General features: G+C 38.8%; 1 protein-coding gene across 1 annotated transcript in view; it reads right to left on the minus strand.

Moving 5' to 3' along the window:
• Window positions 1–638: 638 nt before the first annotated feature.
• gan (gigaxonin) overlaps window positions 639–19,909 on the minus strand; it is a 111,698-nt gene continuing 92,427 nt past the window's right edge. The window contains exons 10-11 of the mRNA XM_043706668.1: window positions 5,542–5,651; window positions 639–4,912 (exon numbers count right to left, since the gene is read on the minus strand). Coding sequence (XP_043562603.1) covers window positions 4,716–4,912; window positions 5,542–5,651 — 307 coding nt within the window. The 3' untranslated portion in view covers window positions 639–4,715. The remainder of the gene's footprint in view (window positions 4,913–5,541; window positions 5,652–19,909) is intronic.

Raw genomic sequence — 19,909 nt, forward strand, 5'->3', positions numbered from 1 at the left:
TGGGATTGGGGAGTCCAGAACTAGAGGGCATAGGTTTAGGGTGAGAGGGGAAAGATATAAAAGAGACTTAAGGGGCAACTTTTTCACGCAGAGGGTGGTACGTGTATGGAATGAGCTGCCAGAGGATGTGGTGGAGGCTGGTACAATTGCAACATTTAAAAAGCATTTGGATGGGTATATGAATAGGAAGGGTTTGGAGGGATGTGGGCAAGATACTGGCAGGTGGGACTAGATTGGATTGGGATATCTAGTCGGCATGGATGGGTTGGACTGAAGGGTCTGTTTCCATGCTGTACATCTCTATGACTCTATAATGGCAATTGCTATAAATGTTTTTTGCCTTTCACTGGACTGAGGGCTTACAAACAACAAGACTCACAATGCACTATTCTACAGGATACTGCGCAAGCTGATAAAAATTATTTTGTTGGTATGTTACTAGAAATTGATGCATTCAGCTAAAGTAAAGCAAAGAACTACAAAAAAACAAAAACAAATTTACAGAGAGATTCAGCAAGTCTGACAGAATCTGTGGAGAGAATGCAATGCTAACATTTCAAGTCCAGTGGCCCTTCTTCAGAACTCCTTCAGTTCTGAAAAGGAGTCGCTGGATTTGAAACATTAACTCTGTTTTCACTCCACAGATGCTGCCAGACCTATTGAATTTTGCTGGATATTTCTGCTCCTGTTTCAATTCATTCAGATATCTCATTACATAAAACAATGAAAATCCTAAATCTATGAAAAGATAGCAAACGTTAACTAAATTTTGTAATTTTGACTGAAACTGTAGTTCACCTGTTACATTGATGAAGGGAGGGAAACTTCAGTAAAGAAGTATAAATAGTTTTAAATATACCATGTTAAATATTTAGATCAGATGCAAAAAGCCTTCTGATATAGACAAATGCCCCAGTGATAATTTCATAATTTTGTATTTCTACAGGATCATAGGTCAATTTAATGGATTTTACAAAGAATGCCACAAAATAATTGGTTGGGATACAAATTTTTCCAAGCTGCAAAGATTCATGGAAATTGATGCAAAGATTATTGCCCTATTTTAAATATAATTATTAATGTCTGATAAGTACTTAGAAAAAATCATACTAAATATCAAAAACACTTTATGGGAATTCTTTAACGACTACTGAGCATTCTTAAATTGAATAAACAGCTTTACCTGCTTACGAAGATTTTGTCAGCTTGAAGTTACATGAACAGTACCAATGTGTTTTTGGAGGGTGAAGGAAAGGAATTAAAGATTGAATAAATTTTATATTTTAATTGTATAAACACAAATGCAAAAGTCTGTGAAATGGAGAAACGCATCTATTATAAACAGTATATACTTGTTACTTTGAAGTCTGTCAATGCAAATTACTGGATAGCGTGTTCTTTTTTAGTGTAACAAATAAAATCAAATTCACTGGAATAGGCAGTGGTACACATGCAGTGGTATAGCTGGAGCTGGATAGCACTGATGTAAAATTTCTGATATTGGAAGCTGTTATCTTAACAAGGCTGCTTAATGCCTCTCCATCCAAATTCAATTTCTCTCCCTTACTGATTGGGCAATATCACTGCATCTTATACTGTATTAAACTAATTACCACTGTTGAAGAATGAACATTGTTGTCCTGTTGTACCTATCCTTATTCTGCTTTTAACATAATTAAATTAGAAAAGTTAAAAAAGTACATAATTCTGATGTGAAATTATATTGGGGAAGTTATATTATGGCCTAATATACAGCAGCATGTACATTGTTCCTGTTATTATGGCCAATCATGCTGCTATAATGTGCACCACAAGCTAACTATCCTAGAGGTAATTTAGGCTTCAATTGTTAGAACAAGAATGTGTGCTCTTTAATAATGATAGCATAGAACACTTATAAGGCAATGATTTTTGTGGTATCTTACCACAAACTTAACCTGATAATATTGCTCAGGTTTAATTATAAAACAGATGCTCAAGTAATAATGTTTAACCATTTTGTCAAAAAACACCTTTAGAACGCAGTTTAAAAAAAAGTGATCTTCAATTTTCCTTCTACTTTGTTTCTCTTATTTCTCACCCGTCCTGAAGTTACTGATTCATAATGGAGAACAAATCAGCAGGTGTTAGTCACGCTTTGGTATCTCAATTACATGAGACTGTGCAGTGAAAAACAGCAAATTATTTCACCATGGAGGCCTAACTCTTGCAAGCATGTAATCCAAAGGCACACTTCCAATAGATCAGTGAAGTTTAATCACAGGGCTAGAAAGTTAAGCGGTTTCTTTTCCTTTTTGCCCCAGACATGCTGAAGCCAAATGTAATCAGGCCTGCATGTCTCAACACTGAGAGGAGAGTCAATTAGACAAGCTCCGCATTTAACCGTATTTACAGCACAAATTCAACATTGAATTTAAACAACAAACTTCGTTTTGTTTCTGCATTTGACAAGATTGCCTAATAAGTAGCCAAAACACTGTTCTCCACTGTATGGAGGTCAATGATTCATCAAGATATGTTATCTGAACATCAGTGACTCAAAAGAAGCCACAAAAGCAAAAAAAGATTATTCCACATGAAGAAATGTACATCCTAAGCAGCTTTAGCATTGTGCAATGCATGGATACAATTGTGGTGCTTAGCTACACAAAACTGAGAAGTGCCAAACTCAATTCTGTTGTTCTTTTCTATGATGCTCTACACTACGTTAACTGGTGTAAACTGGGGCAGCAAAGAAAGATAGTATAATTGTTCTCTATGATTTCCCCATTCCTAGAGATAAAGCTGGGAATCAATAATGTTGTGCGTCTTAGTCTTTAACCAATAACACTTACAATAATCTGTGCATGCGGGCACAAGAATGTGAATATATTGACATTGGAAGGGGGCATGAGCAAGGTCGAAGTTAAAGCCTTATATGATTAATTAAGTTGCTAGCATTTACTGCCTTAGCTCATATAAATCAGAATTAAACACTGCAAATTATATCTTCTACCAGAAGCTGCAAGAGAACACAAGACTAGATCCTTGAACAAGCCACCACATTCAGAAGAAATGCAACTGAGGAGGAAAAATATAACATTGAATATTTGTCAGACTGTAAGGAGCCTTAGGATTTAATATATTGAAATCACCAACTACTTTATCATTCACTCTTTCAGAATACTACATGTGATGAATAGACAATTACATTACAATAATTATTATTCAAAACCACTCCTATGTAAAATCTGTCCCACTTGAACACCAAGGAAGCACCAGAGACTTGCAACTTACACACAAAATAGAGAATTCACGATAACTTCAAAAATAGAATTTCATCACTAGTGGGGTAACCAGATAACTCTCAGCACCATTAATGTAATATTACAATAACCTGTTTTTATATAGTGCTTCCTACATTCAGAAAGATGTCTCATTTTATTTGACAATAAAGGAGCATAGTGAAAGAAATGAAGGTGGTGCAATGGGGAACTGGTAATGTGTGCACAGCGAAGAATTTTGCTCAGGTTCTTGAAAGCAAGAAGGGTGGTGACAATGGAGAGAGAAATGGATAAATCATTTTAAAGGCCATTGTGCATTGCCTTTAAACAATGCCTTGAAAAAATAATTAAAATAGTAAATATTTTATGTACAAATTACATTAGTGTACTGGCAGCAAAGTGTGATAGCACTGAGGTTTTCACCTTTCAGTGCAGTCAATTCAGAACTTTAGTTCCATGCCAAATTGTGTTGTGTGGAAATAACTTCTGTGGTACTGAACATTACAGGTAATGTTATTTAACAGGAGACTGACAGGAGTCTTTTTTTTATATAGCAAATGTAAACAGCTTCAACTTCAGGGTGTAATGTGAAACTTTACAGTAGAAATGTAACTTTCTTTGACTAGTCTATTAATTATTTTGAACCAGCCAACTATCCGTTTTAAATATTGTTTTGAAACTTAAGTGTTAATAACAAATCTAATTCTAACAGTAACAACCTTAACTGATACTGTGACATAACCATTCAAAAACACTTCAACATTACAGCAATTCTCTTCAAAAATCAAGAGTTGTCAAATTTAGGTTTCTATCAATATTTCTTTCACCCAGTAGTTCCTTCACCAAAAAGTGGACTTTGGAGTCCAACAGTTGACACAAGTTAAACTCAAAATATAGCCATTTTTGGCTGCTGGTTTTTAAAGTTAAATTTTGCTTTAACAAGCGTGAGCTACAAAAGATAAGTTAATATTTAATGTAACATTTTGTATTAGAACTATTGTTTAACATAGTGAAAAAATAAAACTGACTTTACAGCTTAGATTAGAACATTCAAAAGAGAACAGAATTCATTCTAACTGGGATAGCAACTATCTCCAGAATTCTGCATCAGCTCTGCACTTTTTGAAACAAGTATCTCTTTTTCAGATTTGCACTTACTAAGTATTGATTTCAGATTACTTTATATCAGAAAGCTGAAGATTTGGTTTAATGCCTTGTAATTTAAATGCTACAGTTAGAAATACCATAACTGAGCTTTCAGAACATAAGGAAAAAAGCACAACCTTTCTGGTTCACGTTAAAATGTGTGCAACAATGCATTGCCCTTGCAGGGTACGTTTTAACCGTTACCAATCTGTAACGAAGACAAAATATCAGACTTTGCAAGATTATCCCTCATTTTGCAATATATAATGTTTGGTTTAGAATTGGGATCACCACTGACCATTTGCATTATGGTCCACTTGGACCTACAGAGGGAATGCGTATGCGAAAAAGACCTTGTTGTAACTGTAGCCTGAAAAGCTTGCAATTTGCAATACGCAAAGCTGCGCAGCCTGTTCGCCGGAGGTCTGAAGGGAGTAATGGCTTGGTATGATGCCAGGTTCCTGTGCTCCTGCGAAATTCTCTGACAAAGTCATACTGTGTGCCTAGAAGTAATGAAAAAGAATGTCAACTGCTGCTTTTACAGGCACCATTCAAGAGGGTTCATTGACTTCATGGTGAGCCAAACGTTCTCCAAAAATAACTACAGTCAAAATCTATAAAAGCAAAAACCGAAAGTCTTGCCACTTAAAACATCAGAGAGAACACTTACAATGGAGGTTCTTTTGTGGTAACAACCCAACAGATGGTCAGTCTTCATAAAGTGTACCACTGTACACATTCTTATTTTCCATGCTAATTACTTTAAAGTAACCTTTATTACATTTACATTAAAACCCAAAATTTAATTTGTGGATGATTTAGATAAGCAATGGTACTTTTTAAGTGTGGCTATCAACTTCTTTCAAACCTTTCCCTTAGTTGCTGGGAGGTGAATAAAGAAACTGAAGTTTTCTTTATTCCTTTCCCCAGAAGGACTACACTTCTGCATTGTGGTTCTCCAATAACTTAGTCAAATTTAGAATGCATGCTGTATACCACTAAGTGTGAAAAGAATCCCAGTTTAGAAGTCACCATGCACTATCTTGGAATATAGGATGTTGCTGCAGCAAAGTACTATTCTGAATTTTGAAAAAATAGGTCTAACCCTAACTTTCAATCGCCAGAAACTCACCTGTGTCCAAATCGCCAATAACATAAATGCTGGCACCAATGGGCACAGCACCATACACAAAAGAGGAACTTGTTGGGATGCACAATGATTGATCATTCAAATATATCCATCTGTAAAACAACAGTAGAGACTAAAGTCACTAAAGGTGTGATTAGGGCTGTAAGAGGTTGTTTTGGTCAACTTAGTATGAAACATGATATTTGCAACATCTGACATTTTCTTTAGTGAAGCATTCATAGCTTGTTTTAGTGCAGAAGTACAATAAAACTTCATTGATCAAATAATAAAGAAAGTTCCTTTTTGTAGGTTATGTAACGATTCAATTCACAGCAACTAACTGATGTTGGATAAATTTATGAGGGTGTATGAAAACATAACAAGAAATTGGAACAGCTGTAGGCCATTTGGCACTTTTAGTCTGTTCTGCCATTCAATAAAATCATGGCCCAACTGCAATTCCACCTTCCCTCACTATCTCCATATACCTTATTCTTGATTTGTACCATTACTTATAAAGATACATACTTCTGCATTTTTCTGGTGATTCCCATTAACAAAAGAAAATTAACGGTGAGAACACTTCTGGATTCCATTAGCATGACTTACTGCAGATGGATTTTTACATTATTCCCTATCCACCTTCACACTGACTGCCATATTCTAACTACTTACACAGCTAATTTAGCACTGGAGAATCGGAAGGCACAACATGCCAAATACTGCCATTGTAATAAATACCAGTCTGCATATTTTCAACTGCCCCATTCCTGTGGGAAATGCCAGTTTGAATGCTGTCTATCTACTTAAATCTAGTTATGACGAATAACATTTTAAGCTCATTTGTTCAGAGAAAACTTCAAAGAAGCTTGAAGCTACGTACTGTAATACAAAAGACAAGACAGAGAAAATGGTGAGGTTTTTGATGCTATAGTAGTACAAATGCATATATACAGCCAATTATAACATTTCAAGGATTTGTTTAAATGTGAATGGGTAGCACAGTAAAAGATTATATGTTGTTTCTGGCATTTCAAAGAAATCATTATTGTTTGCGAGCACTCTGAATAAGTTGCTTGTTTATTTACCTGTTTGGTGTTTATTAAATTTACCCAGTGGTTTATAACCGCTGATATAGGTTGTCATGATTCCAGCTCATGTTAACACTGGACAAGTGGCGGCACGGTGGCACAGTGGTTAGCACTGCTGCCTCACAGCGCCAGAGACCCAGGTTCAATTCCCGCCTCAGGCGAATGACTGTGTGGAGTTTGCACGTTCTCCCCGTGTCTGCGTGGGTTTCCTCCGGGTGCTCCGGTTTCCTCCCACCATCCAAAGATGTGCAGGGTCAGGTGAATTGGCCATACTAAATTGCCTGTAGTGTTAGGTAAGGGGTAAATGTAGGGGTATGGGTGGGTTTCGCTTCGGCGGGTCGGTGTGGACTTGTTGGGCCGAAGGGCCTGTTTCCACACTGTAATCTAATCTAATCTAAATCTAAAGTCAGATCCCAGAGCAAAATCTGGCTTGTTAAATCCTAACTTTGTTTCTTTAAACTGTGGAGGTCAGTTACTGAACACATTTACACGAGCTAGCCAGTGTACTTTTAACGGAGGAGAAAGTGAGGACTGCAGATGCTGGAGATCAGAGCTGAAAATGTGTTGCTGGAAAAGCGCAGCAGGTCAGGCAGCATCCAAGGAACAGGAGAATCGACGTTTCGGGCATAAGCCCTTCTTCAGGAAGGCTTCCTGAAGAAGGGCTTATGCCCGAAACGTCGATTCTCCTGTTCCTTGGATACTGCCTGACCTGCTGCGCTTTTCCAGCAACACATTTTCAGCAGTGTACTTTTAACACAAAGAACAAAATGTTTATTAAACAAGAAAAACATGCACTATACTAGACTAAGTGAAAGATTGGAAAGTATTTAAATTCATAGTTATAATTTATCCAGTAATACCCTTAGTAACATCCAAACCTCTGTGATGATTTACTATCTCCACACTAAAGCTCTTTGCATTAAAGCTCCAGCACCAAGCCTGCTACAGCTGCAACCAAATTTCCTTCCTGATAATTTTGATGGATATCCTCATGCCTCTGGTGACTCTCCTCAAAACACACAAAGCAAATTGCAAACTGAAATAAACTATTATTTTAATTTCAGAGCAACTACTTGAGTTCCCTCAACCCAAAATCCAGCAGTCCTTCACTCTCTGGCATACCTTGAACTTACTGACTGACCTTATGGGTTGTTCTTCCTTCCTCTTTATGTCACTGAATCTGTCACAAAGCAAAAGCATTTTTCTCTACTTTTGCTTTGAAAAAGGCAGGGACCGTTCACCTCAAGGGTTTAAAACCTCACTAGAAAGCATTAAACAAAACATTAAATTGCCCCATCAAAAATAAAATTATAAAAGTGAGTAACCATCTTCGCATTTTTTTTAAGCAGGTACATACAGTTTAAGAACAGGGAGATTATGTTGGAACTGGACAAAATGCTGGTTAACCTACAGCTACTGGACAAAATGCTGGTTAAACTACAGCTACTGTATTGTATGCAGTTCTCAAATCTAAATTTTAGAGGGGGGGGGGGGAAATGAGATAGCACTGGAAAGGTTGCAAGATGTTCCCTGAGTTGGAAAGTTTCACTTATGAAGAAAGCTGGCAGCCTAGAGCTGTTTTCCTTAGAACATAGTAGGTTGAGAGGGGTCATGAATGAAATGTACAAAATTATGAGAGGCATAAACAGGGTAGACAGGACAAAACATTTCCTCTTGGTAGAGGGATCATTGACCAGGGGCACAGATTTAAGGCAAGGGGCAGAAGACTTGGAGGAGATGTGAGGAAAAACATTTTCACCCAGAAGGTGGTGGGCATCTGGAAATCACGGCCTCCAACAAAGATAGAAAGCTGACACTTTCATAACACTTAAATATTGTTTGGATGTGCACTTGCAATGCCAAAGCATATAAAGCTAGGAGCGAAGTGGTGGAAAGTGGGATTAAAATAGTTATGTAGTTGCTTTTGACCAAAGCAGATGCAATGCTTGTTCTTTTATCTTTTATGAGCGGGATAAGTTTCTTCTTATCTAGTCTATCCATTTGCTCACAATTTTGAAAATCTCTATCAAATCTCCACTCAGCTTCCTTCTTTCCAAGGACAGCAGTCAAAGAACAAAGAAATTTACAGCCCAGGAACAGGCCCTTCGGCCCTTGTGCCGATCCAGATCCTCCATCTAAACCTGTTGCCTATTTCCTAAGGATCTGCAACCCTCTGCTCCTGTCCATTCATGTATCTGTCTCGATAAATCTTGGATCCAGTTGAGCATTTTCCCTTGGATCCCAGAAGTTTTTAGTTTCCTGACTAGTCCATGGGACACCAGTACTAACATAGCTATTACTTTTAAACAAACTATTCAGGAACGAGACATTGACTATTTAGCCAGTTCAAAACTGACCATAGTTCATGCAGGAATAAAAGAGAAAAAAAAAGTCCTCTATTATAATGGACCCATTCTCTCCAATTCACGCTTTATTTTGCAATTCTTTCTCTTTCACCACCATTAACAAATCCCTTTGTCTCTTGCACTGGGCCACTGTGCTAACTGCCCCCTCACTATGCCTCTACTTTGGGCAAAAGTATATTAAGAAAATGTTTTCCAACTCCTTTCAGCTCTGAAAAATCATCCCAACTCAAAACGTTAACTGTTTTCCCTCTCCACAGATGCTGCCAACCTTAGTTTCTCCAGCATTCTGAGTTTGTTCTCAACAACCTTCTAGCCCCTTAACAAATTGGTGATGCCTATCTCTGTTTAATCTATTTCTGGATTAGTGGTGCTGGAAGAGCACAGCAGTTCAGGCAGCATCCCAGGAGCAGTAAAATCGACGTTTCAGGCAAAAGCCCTTCTCTTGAAAGGTTCTGCGACAGTATCACAAATTCTTTCTCCATAATACACTCGTCACAATGTTAGGCAGACTGAACTGTAATGACTTGGGCCATCCTTTTCATCTTTCCTAAACGACATTAGCAGCCCTCTGGCACCACACTTTTAACCAGAGGGGAGTGGATTTGTGAAATTTGCAAAAAATGTTTTGAATATTAAACGAAAATGTTATGAGTGAAAAAAATAGGTGGAAAGGCAAATGGTTTAGATAGATACTGATAGGTTAATAAGTGGGCAACAAGTTGGCAAATGGAGTATAATGTAGGAAAATGTGAAGTTGTTCATTTTAGAAGGGAGAACAAAAGAACAGTATTATTTAAGTAGAGAAAAACTACAGAACTACAACATAAAGGGTGGTAACTTGTGCACAAAACACAGAAAAGTAGCATACAGGTAGCAGGTAATCAGGAAGATAAACAGACTGTTCGCTCTCATTTCAAGGGAGTTGGAGTACAAGGTGCTAGTGAGACCGCATTTGAAGCATTGTGGGAAGTTTTGGTCCCCTTATCTAAGGCATGGCAGCACTTCACTGGAGGCAGTTCAGAGAAGGCTTACTGGGGATGATTCCTCATGTGGAGAGATTATCTCATGAGCAAAGGTTAAACAGGTTGGGGACTTTACTCACTGGAGTTAAGAAGAATGAGAAGTGGTCTCAGTAAACTTGTTGGAGCTTGATAAGGTAAATGCTAAGGGGATGTTTCCTTTCATGGGAGAGTCTAGAATCAGAAAGCATAGTCTCAGAATGAAAGGATGCTAATTTAAGTCAGAGATGAGGAGAAATTTCTTGTCTCAGAGGGTTGAGTGTCTTTGGAATACCTTATCACAGAGACTAATGGGGGCAGAATCATAAGGTATATTTTAGACAGATTCTTGACCAGCAGAGCATTCAATGGTTACAGAAAAATGATAGGAAAAGGGGACGTGAAGAACATCGCACCAGCCATGACCATATTAATTACAGATCTTCTTAAAGGAAGAAATGGTCTATTCCTGTTCCTATTTCTTACAGTCTTACAATTAGATGAGAAAATAATATCTCCAATCTAAATTGCATTGCATATTTTTGTCCTACATGTAAATATTCAAATTATCACGCTGCTTTAGATAATGGCATGTGAATCTAAAAGTCAAATACATAATTTCACCATTATCACCAACTAACTACTTCAAAAGCTACAATAAGCTACCAGTGTATAAAATGATCAAGAATTCATAATAGGCAAGACTTAATGATAGTCGACAAGCTGGAAAAGCACACTAGGTCAGGCAGCATCCGAGCAGCAAAAGAATTGATGTTTCAGACATACGCCCTTCATCAGGAATGAGCAGGACAGGCTGAGAGATAAATAGGAGGGTGGGGGGTGGGGTTGAGGGTAGTTGAGATGCAAATGAGGTGTGTTGGTGATATGTCAGAGGGGAGAGTGGAGCAAATAGGTGGGAAGAAAAATGGGCAGGTGGGACAGTTCAAGAGGGAGGTGCTGAGTTGGAGGATTGGTTCTTAAATGAAAATTTCTTTCTACATACTCCCAAGTTTTCCTACAGTTTTGGGGGTAAGAATTTCACATTGAGCTCAAAGTCGCATTATTCCAGGCATTTAATATCATTTGCAGGAATCAGAATGAGGGCAATTACAGAAGTAGCCAGTAAGAATAGAAAGAAATCCAAAGTGCTCCTTAACAATGCATACAACATACAAATTGGAAAATTCACACCTGTTATCCAAGGCAAACCTCATACTGAGGTTATTAAATCTGGCTATAATCCTTCCAGAAGAATCAACCAGACGAATCAACAATTTCACTACAAATTTATAAACTGTTATGGCAGAAGTGTACTGACATTTTTATTATGTAAACTATTAAACTGAATCATTTAGATAATATTATCTTCATCCCAAGCCTGCTGAGATCCATGAAGGAAGGGACAAAAGCTTCAACAATTTACAGTTTACTTATTTTGACAAAATTTATGCGATTTTACATTCATCTTTTTTTCTGGTAATAAAGCCATGAACCATTCAGATACGCACTGATTACATTATAATACAACAACAAGCACATCATTATGTATCAACTGCCTGGAATGTCCTAACTAGACAAACAACTGTCCTTATTGATGGTAACCTTTAACAGCAAAGTCACAAAAAATGCGATTACAGCATACAGAGGAATAAGAATTCATATTACTACTGTTCAATTAGAAAGGAACATTGGATGATATCTCAATATTTGACAAAGTCAAATAAATTGCTCCTTATTGTCTGGATTTTGCATTGTTGACTCTGTACTAATATTTTTAGATTTTTAGATAGATTAGATTACTTACAGTGTGGAAACAGGCCCTTCGGCCCAACAAGTCCACACCGACCCGCCGAAGCGCAACCCACCCATTCCCCTACATTTACCCCTTTTACCTAACACTACGGGCAATTTAGCATGGCCAATTCACCTGACCTGCACATCTTTGGACTGTGGGAGGAAACCGGAGCACCCGGAGGAAACCCACGCAGACACGGGGAGAATGTGCAAACTCCACACAGTCAGTGCCTGAGTCGGGTTTGTCTATAACCAGGAAATTTATCAAGTTAGTTAACAGTTAAAGAAATCCTATGTAGTTTTGGTAATATCTTGAGTTCTTAATTGAACATTAACCACTGACATTAAATTGATTTTCATTTATAATTCTCACGTGGTCCAGTTTCTTTAACAACACAACTTTATTATTTTGCTTGCAAGGTCATGGCAAAGCGCTTGGAGTCCTTCAGAAATGAACAAGTGAACCAAACATCTTCCAAATGACATATCATTCTCAAAGTAACAGCAAATCCCTTTAAGATTTGGAACTAGAAATGCCCATTTTGGTTTATTTCATCAGAATCTTGGGGGGATAGGTAGTCGTGTTGAAGGCAAGTGGGAATCCCAACACTGGGGAGTTTCTCAGGTGATGAGCACACTAGGGCAGGGGGTAGATCATCCCTCAGGATATTGCCAGGAGGAGATAATCAAGAGCAAGCAGGCAGGGAAATGGCTGCTTATGGATGGCAAGTAAACCTTCAACATGGCTGGCCCAATCAGACAACCAGCAGCTCTGCAGCCTCAGCAGCACCAGTAAAATATGTGACAACTCCTGAAGTAGCAAAGGCAAAGTGAGCACTTCTCCAAACAATGCGGTTGACCCTAAACTGCCCTCTCAAATGGGCTAAAAAAATTGCTCTTGTTCAAGGGCAATTAAGGATGGGCAACAAATGTTAGTTTTACCAGTGATACCCACATCTCATGAAAGAATAAAAACAAGTTCCTCTGAGCTGTCAGGTCATGATGATCAGACATAAATCCCCTTGGCAGCAGGCTGAGCATGTATTGATGTCCTTTGCTACTGCGGCACTCCTTAAATCAGAGAAAATCCAGACATGTTGGCTGCCCCAAGGAACCTCAAAAAGGCTTCAAACTTGCAACTAAAAGCCTCCCAACCTGCAGCATGCAGTTCTTCACTGACAAAATGATGATCCTGGGAAAATGCCCCTTAAATGGGCCTTTAATTGTCAAAACTCCAATGGTCACACTACATCAGTTAGTTATCTCAATGTAGTTCCCCATCACTTTACTGTCTCCACACTCCTGTCTCCCAGATGCCTATAAAATGTCTAGTCAGTAAAATTTTCCCCTAAAAATAGTATTAAAAACTATCAGAACCTAATTAACATACATTAAGTGGAGCAAACACTGACTTTAATAAAGAGGCAAAAACTAATCCAAAGCATATTTTAAGTCAGAAACATTTTAGAAAGAACAGAATGGGTTGGATTTTCATTTTTATTATCTGGCAAAAGCGGATTGGCAATAGTAGTTTCACAGACCATCTGATTCTCATTTCTATTCTAGAAACAATAATCAAACAGGACATAAAACAGATGGCCACTTGTTACTATATGCCAGTAAAAGGAAAATTCACTTGAATGTATGTGTGCATGTTTTGTGAACTGTTACAATGCCCTCCCCAAGGCAAAATGAAAAGAAACCAAACCAGAACTCTGTGTTGACCAAGGTTTCAGTGATTAAGGAACAATGCTGTTAAATCACCATTCTTTCTTCAGGGGCGAAAATGTCATTGTCGTCTCCATTCAGCTGACCGGCCAAGCAGGTCACACATGCTAAAACAATCATTGTATTTAAATTATTTACTGAATTCTTGATTTTAGACCCTTTTTTTGAGGAAGCAGTATGTAATGTGCTTTGATAGAATATGTAGATTTTTTCAAAATCCATTATTTCTAAGCTTGAAATCTAAATGTAAAACTCCCATTAAACATCGACCTTGATGACTTGTTAAAGAATGTTTTGATACAGAGCAAAATTCTTAACAATCTAACGAAATTATTTTTCAGCAATAAAACATGGATGTGATCATCAGGTGGCATATAAAATATGAGAAGGGTATCACAATGTTGAACACATCTATGAAAAGATCATAACTTATTGTAGTGTTTATATAACTCGGAATTAACATCTAATTTTAACATCATTTCACCTTTCAGAAGCAACAAAATCACAATAAACTTTATAACTGAAAAGTAACAAAACGTGCATGGAAAATTTCAAAATTACATTTTTAAAATGAATAACAAAGTTCCACAAGTACTGTAAAATACCTAAACTAAAAAAATACACAAAGAACTGCGGAAGCTGGAAATCAGAAACAAATACAGAAATCACTGAAAGAAGTCAGCAGTTCTGGAAGTACCTATGGAGAGAGAGTATTTCAGGTCCAGTGACCCTTCTTCAGAACTGATTTTAACTGGATAAAAGGTTGGCATAAATGCTGAAGATGGGGAGGTGTAACAATGGATGGAGATAGAGCCCAGAGAGAAAAACAGTTGGGTAGACAAAGGAATGGGTAAAGGTTAGCCTGGGAGAAATAATAACAGATGCTAATGGGGTCTATTGGTGGCAGCCCATGTGATGACAAGGCATGATGCATGGAGACTGAGAAAAGGACATGGGAAAAGGTGCACAGGACATAAAATTATTGAACTTGACAGAATTGTGAAGGCTGCAGGATCCCAAGTGGAAAAGAAGGGTGGCATGGTGACACAGTGGTTAGCACTGCTGTTTCAATGCACCAAGGACCCAGATTAGATTCCATCCTTGGGTGACTCTGTGTGCCAAGCTTGCCCGTCCTTCCAATAACTGCATGGGTTTCCTCTGGGTGTTCCAGTTTTCTCCAACAGTCTGAAGACGTGCATGTTAGGTGGATTGGCCAGGCTAAATTGCCTTGTAGTGTGTAGGGATGTGTATGGTGGGTGGGTTTGCATTGGTGGACCTGGGCTTACAGAGATAAGATAGAGGGCAAGGTCTAGGTGGGATAGTGCAGAGTTAATGGATCGAATGGCCTCTTTCTGCACTGTAGGGATTCTATGATTTTTCAAGCTTGTGCTGAGCTTTGCTGGAGCACTGCAGCAAGCCCGAGACCGGGAAGTTGGGAACTTTGCAGTGTGTTTAAGTGGCAGTCAAATCTGGACCATTTTTGTGGATAGAACTTAGGTGTTCTGCAAAGCAGTGACCCAGTCTGCATTTTGTCTCCCCAAAGTAAACCAGACCATATTGTGAGCAGTGAATGCAGTAGAACAGAGTGAGTGAACTGTAGGTAAATGGCTGCTTTACGTGCAAAGTGTCTGGGGCCTTGGATAGTGAGGGAGGATTAAATAAATGGTCAGGTATTACACTGTCTGCAATTGTTTGGGAAGGAGCCATGGGGTGTAGAGAAATGTTGGGGATAGAGGAGGAGTGGATCAGGGTGTCCCAAAGGCAATGATCCCTGCAAAATGCTGACAAGGAAGGGGTGGAAAACATGTCTGGTGGTGGCATCCTGATGAAAGTGGCAGAAATGGCAGTTTATGATCCTTTGAATGTAGATGAGATCGTAAGTGAGGACTAGGGGTATTCTGTCAGTGTCACGGGAGGGAAGAAAAGAAGTGAGGTCAAAGTGTGGGAGATATGTTGGATCTGAGTGAGGGCCGATCAAGAGCAGTAGTGGGGAATCCTCGGTTGAGTAAGAAGGTGGCATCATTGGAACTAATGTGACAGAGATTGAAGAACCCGGAGAATGGAACAAAGCATTTCCAGAAAGCAAAGTGATAGAAAATATACCATATATACTCATGTATAGGTTGACCTCTTGAATAAGTTGAACCTTACTTTGGCCAAAAAATCTTGTATTTTTCATGTACTGCGTGTATAAGTCAACACTAGTTTTTCAAAACTCTCTTCCTAACCATATAGGTCATGATTTGCACATTTTTGATTCAAACACAATACCGGTTTCATCACATTACGCGCATCAACATTTAATTATGCAACGCGATTTTCAAATTGTTAAATTGAATGTTGATAACTTACATATATAAATATATTTATGTAATAATTACCATACATATATTTGACCTGTGCATGCAAATATATACTTTATGGCACCCTTGACCTTGTCTTCCTGCTGTGTGCCAATTTCTTAGAAGTGTCACGTACAGTTGTGCTCTGAACTTACTGTAAAACTCACCCAAATTTTTCTGACAAAATGCCATCACAAAGAAAATGTTACAGCACAGTTTAAATTAAAAGTTATTTAAGTTGCAGAGAATAACAACAGTAGTGTAGCTGCGAGGGAGTTCTGTGTTTCTGAAAAACTTGTCCAAGATTGGAGGAAAACAGCCACACTGTTAAAGGTCAACCTATGCCAAAACAGAAGTATGCCAACCAAGGAAAGCTAAACAAGTGGCCATAACTAGAACAAAAGATTGCTGACTGGGTAATTCAGTGTCATCAGAATGGAACCATAGAGACTTAATGTATCAGAATATGCAGCAAAAACGAAGCGATAAAAGATGGATTCAGTGATTTCAAAGCCAGTGCTGGATAGTGCAGTAGGTTTATGAAAAGGTACAATTTAATGCTCAGACAGAAAACCAACATTGTCCAACATCTACCATGAGTTCCATCACTTTTTTTCGTCCGACTTCTGATTACACTGGTACAGTCTGACATGCATCGGCAATATGGATGGAACCCCCATGAAGTTTGATATGCCAGGGAACAGAACTGTGAACCAGATTGGAGCAAAAACAGTTTTGGTTAAGACTACTGGCCATGAAAGGAGTCGATACACTGTGGTACTTGGTTGTATGGCAGATGGAACAAAGTTAAAGTCTATGGTGATTTTTAAGCTGAAAATTCTGCCCAAATGGAAATTTCTGAAAGGCATTGCTGTCCTCGTTCATGAAAAAGGGTGGATGGATGAAGGTGGCTGCAAGACTTGGATTAGGGAGGTCTGGAATTTGCGAGCAGGACTTAGAAAGGAATGGTTTGGGATATGTTCAGATCACACAGAGTGAAAAGTGTTATCAGTGAACTTCGCGCTAACAATACTAACGTTGCAATGATTCCTGGAGGCCTTACAAGCATGGTGCTGCCACTGGATATTAGCATCAGTAAACCTTTTAAGGATTTAGTACTTGGATGCAATAAGGGGAAAAAAAGCTTTTTAAAGGGTGGTAACATGCATGTTCCATTACTTGCAACTGTATGTGACTGGATTGTTGAGTCCTGGAAAGAGATGAAAACTGAAATTATTGTGAAAGCCTTCATAAAAATGTGCAATTTCTAATGCTTTAGATGGTACGGAGGATGACTTTTTATGGTCAGATGAAAGTGATGATAAATCAATTGATGATGCCCTTGAGAGTGCAGATCAAGATGATCCACACGACGATATGCTTGACCCAGACAACTAGAAATATTTATTCAGTGGTGCAAGTAATAAGGAAGTGAATTTGAAGGATTCTAATGGACCTTTGCATGTAACTTTTGTTTTAAGCAGCTATCCCATAATATTTGTGATATATCTTGAGAAGTGGTTTTTGCTGTGAATATCAATTTTTTTTAGGTGAAGTGTTTCCCGTCTTTAACAGTTTCATATGGCATTTTCCGAATAAAATATCATCAGTCTTTTTTTGTTTTTCCTGCTCCTCTGCTTTTATTTCATGAATTGTGTTGTACAAATACCCCCAGTTGATGTCCTGACCACCTGGTGGTATGCCTGTTAACGTTTGTACATATGTGTAGACCAACATGAGCTTTACGGTCCTGCTTTCTGGAATATGGTACGACAGTACTGAGGCCCATGTTTGTACCAATATGACCAAGGCTGAACAAAGTGAGAGCAGTTAAGGAAGAAGTTGTTCATAGCGAGGACGAGCTCAGCCTGCAGAGGAGGCTGGTGCATGATGAGGATGGTTTAGGCCTTTTTTTCCAGGAAGACATTTTGCTGCCCTATCTACCGTAGCAGGCAGAATAGAGACCATTATTTTGCCGATAAATATTCAATAATGGCCATAATTCTTTTTCCTTTTATTGTTTATTATTTGAGAGAGAGATTTGGCTCTCATTGTCCATTTTATGACTCATACAAAGCATGAATTTCACCTCCTCCAAAACAATCTCATGTATGAGTCGACCCCCTAGTTTCAGCTTTAAAAAAAGTCTTCAAAATTCAATCTATACATGGGTATATACAGTAATCACGGTAACTGTGTGTGTCAGTGGGCTTATAGTGGATATTGTTAATGAGCCTAACCCAACAAATGGAAACAGAGATGTCGGGGAAGGGAAGAGTGGAGTAAGAAATGGACCAGGTGAATGAGAGACCATGGTGGAAATGGGAAGCAAAACAGATAAACCTTTCCAGTTCTGGATGAGAGAGGGAAGCAGCACTGATGACATCACTGATATACCGGAGAAAAAGCTGTGGGTGAGGGCTCAAGTAGGACTGGAACAAGGAATATTCTGCATACCCCACAAAGAGACAGATATAACTGAGGCCCATGTTGGTACCAATATGACCAACCCTGAACAAGTGAGAGCAGTTAAGGAAGAAATTGTTCATAGCGAGGACAAGCTCAGCCAGGCAGAGCAGGCTAGTGCATGATGGCCTTTTTAGGCCTTTTAGGTTTAGGCCTTTTTTCCAGGAAGGCAACCTTGCTACCCTATCATAATTGGGCAACAGAATATAGAAGGTGTCAATCACTTCCCCTTCCTATGATAACTTCTCCAGCGATGGTACTGGAGAAAAGGAAGTCCATACAAGAATCAGCAGAGCAATATCAGTCTTCCAGTGACTACATGGTCTGGGCATCCTACACCATCTACTTGACCACACAGTTTCCATTGTGCTACCAAGTACAATCTATGCCAGTGAAACATGCAAGAGAACTGCAAAGATATAAATTTCACATCTTGCATCAATGCTACCTATGTAAGATTCTGGTCTACACTTGGTGAGATGTTAGCCAGTCACAATGTGCTACTTTGTCCGTAAAGGTCCCTCCAACAAATCATGACATAGATGATGGAGGCTAGTAGGATATGTGTTGAGGTTCCTGGATGTATGCACTGCTAATTCAATGGCAGTTCAACGCATACCACCATATGAGAGGACAAGATGCCAGCAGGAGAAGACATTCTCAGTTGCCTTATCCTTAAAACTTGTACTTTTCTATTTTGTTGTCATTTCTTCTCATGCTTCTTCAAGGTTATGATCTGAGAACTAATTCATGCTCCATTGACCCTATTCTCAATAACTGATGACAATAAATGTTTCCTTTCTTTGCTCTCATGTAAACAGAGATTAACAGTTGTTCTCTCATCAAGTACTGCATCCCCTTTCTGCCTTTTCATCTACTTCCATTTCTTCTTCAGTAAAATTGTTGAATGCGTCATCTTCCAAATCCATATCATCCAACTTTCCCAGAACTCAATTTCTGAGTCCCTCCAATCAGATTTCCATCTCAGCCACAGTACCTAAATAACTCTTAGCAAATGACAGTCTGTAAAATTGCCAGTCAGGTGAACTGGGCTTGTTCAATAGTCTCCAATGCACCTCCATTGTCACTAACTAGATTGTTTCTCTGGTTCAGCTCTAATCCATCAAATCATGGTCTCAGAATTATCTGCTACGGCTTCTCTTCCTGCACCTTCACTGTTCCTCTGTTGACTTGCAAGGATTGATTCTTGGCCGTCTATTTCTTATCTGCATGTTGCCCCTCAGCTTATTCATTAACATGCATTCATTTTCACATGTATGAGATGACATCCAGTTGTATCTTACCGCCAATGTTCCTCTTGCAACATGTTTGAGGTGAGGGATGCCATGGACGTCCCTGCTGATAACACTTGCAGGAAGTGCACCCATCTCCAGCTCCTCCAAGACCGTGTTAGGGAACTGGAGCTGGAGTTGGATTAACTTAGGATCATTCGGGAGGCAGAGGGGGTCATAGATCGGAGCTTTAGGGAATAGTAACTCCAAAGATGGCAGATAGATGGGTGACAGTGAGGAGGACTGGGAGGAAGCAGCCAGTGCAGGGACCCCATGCGGCCGTTCCCCTCAAGA

The sequence above is a fragment of the Chiloscyllium plagiosum genome, chromosome 17 (assembly GCF_004010195.1).
Source record: "Chiloscyllium plagiosum isolate BGI_BamShark_2017 chromosome 17, ASM401019v2, whole genome shotgun sequence".
NCBI lineage: Eukaryota > Metazoa > Chordata > Chondrichthyes > Orectolobiformes > Hemiscylliidae > Chiloscyllium > Chiloscyllium plagiosum.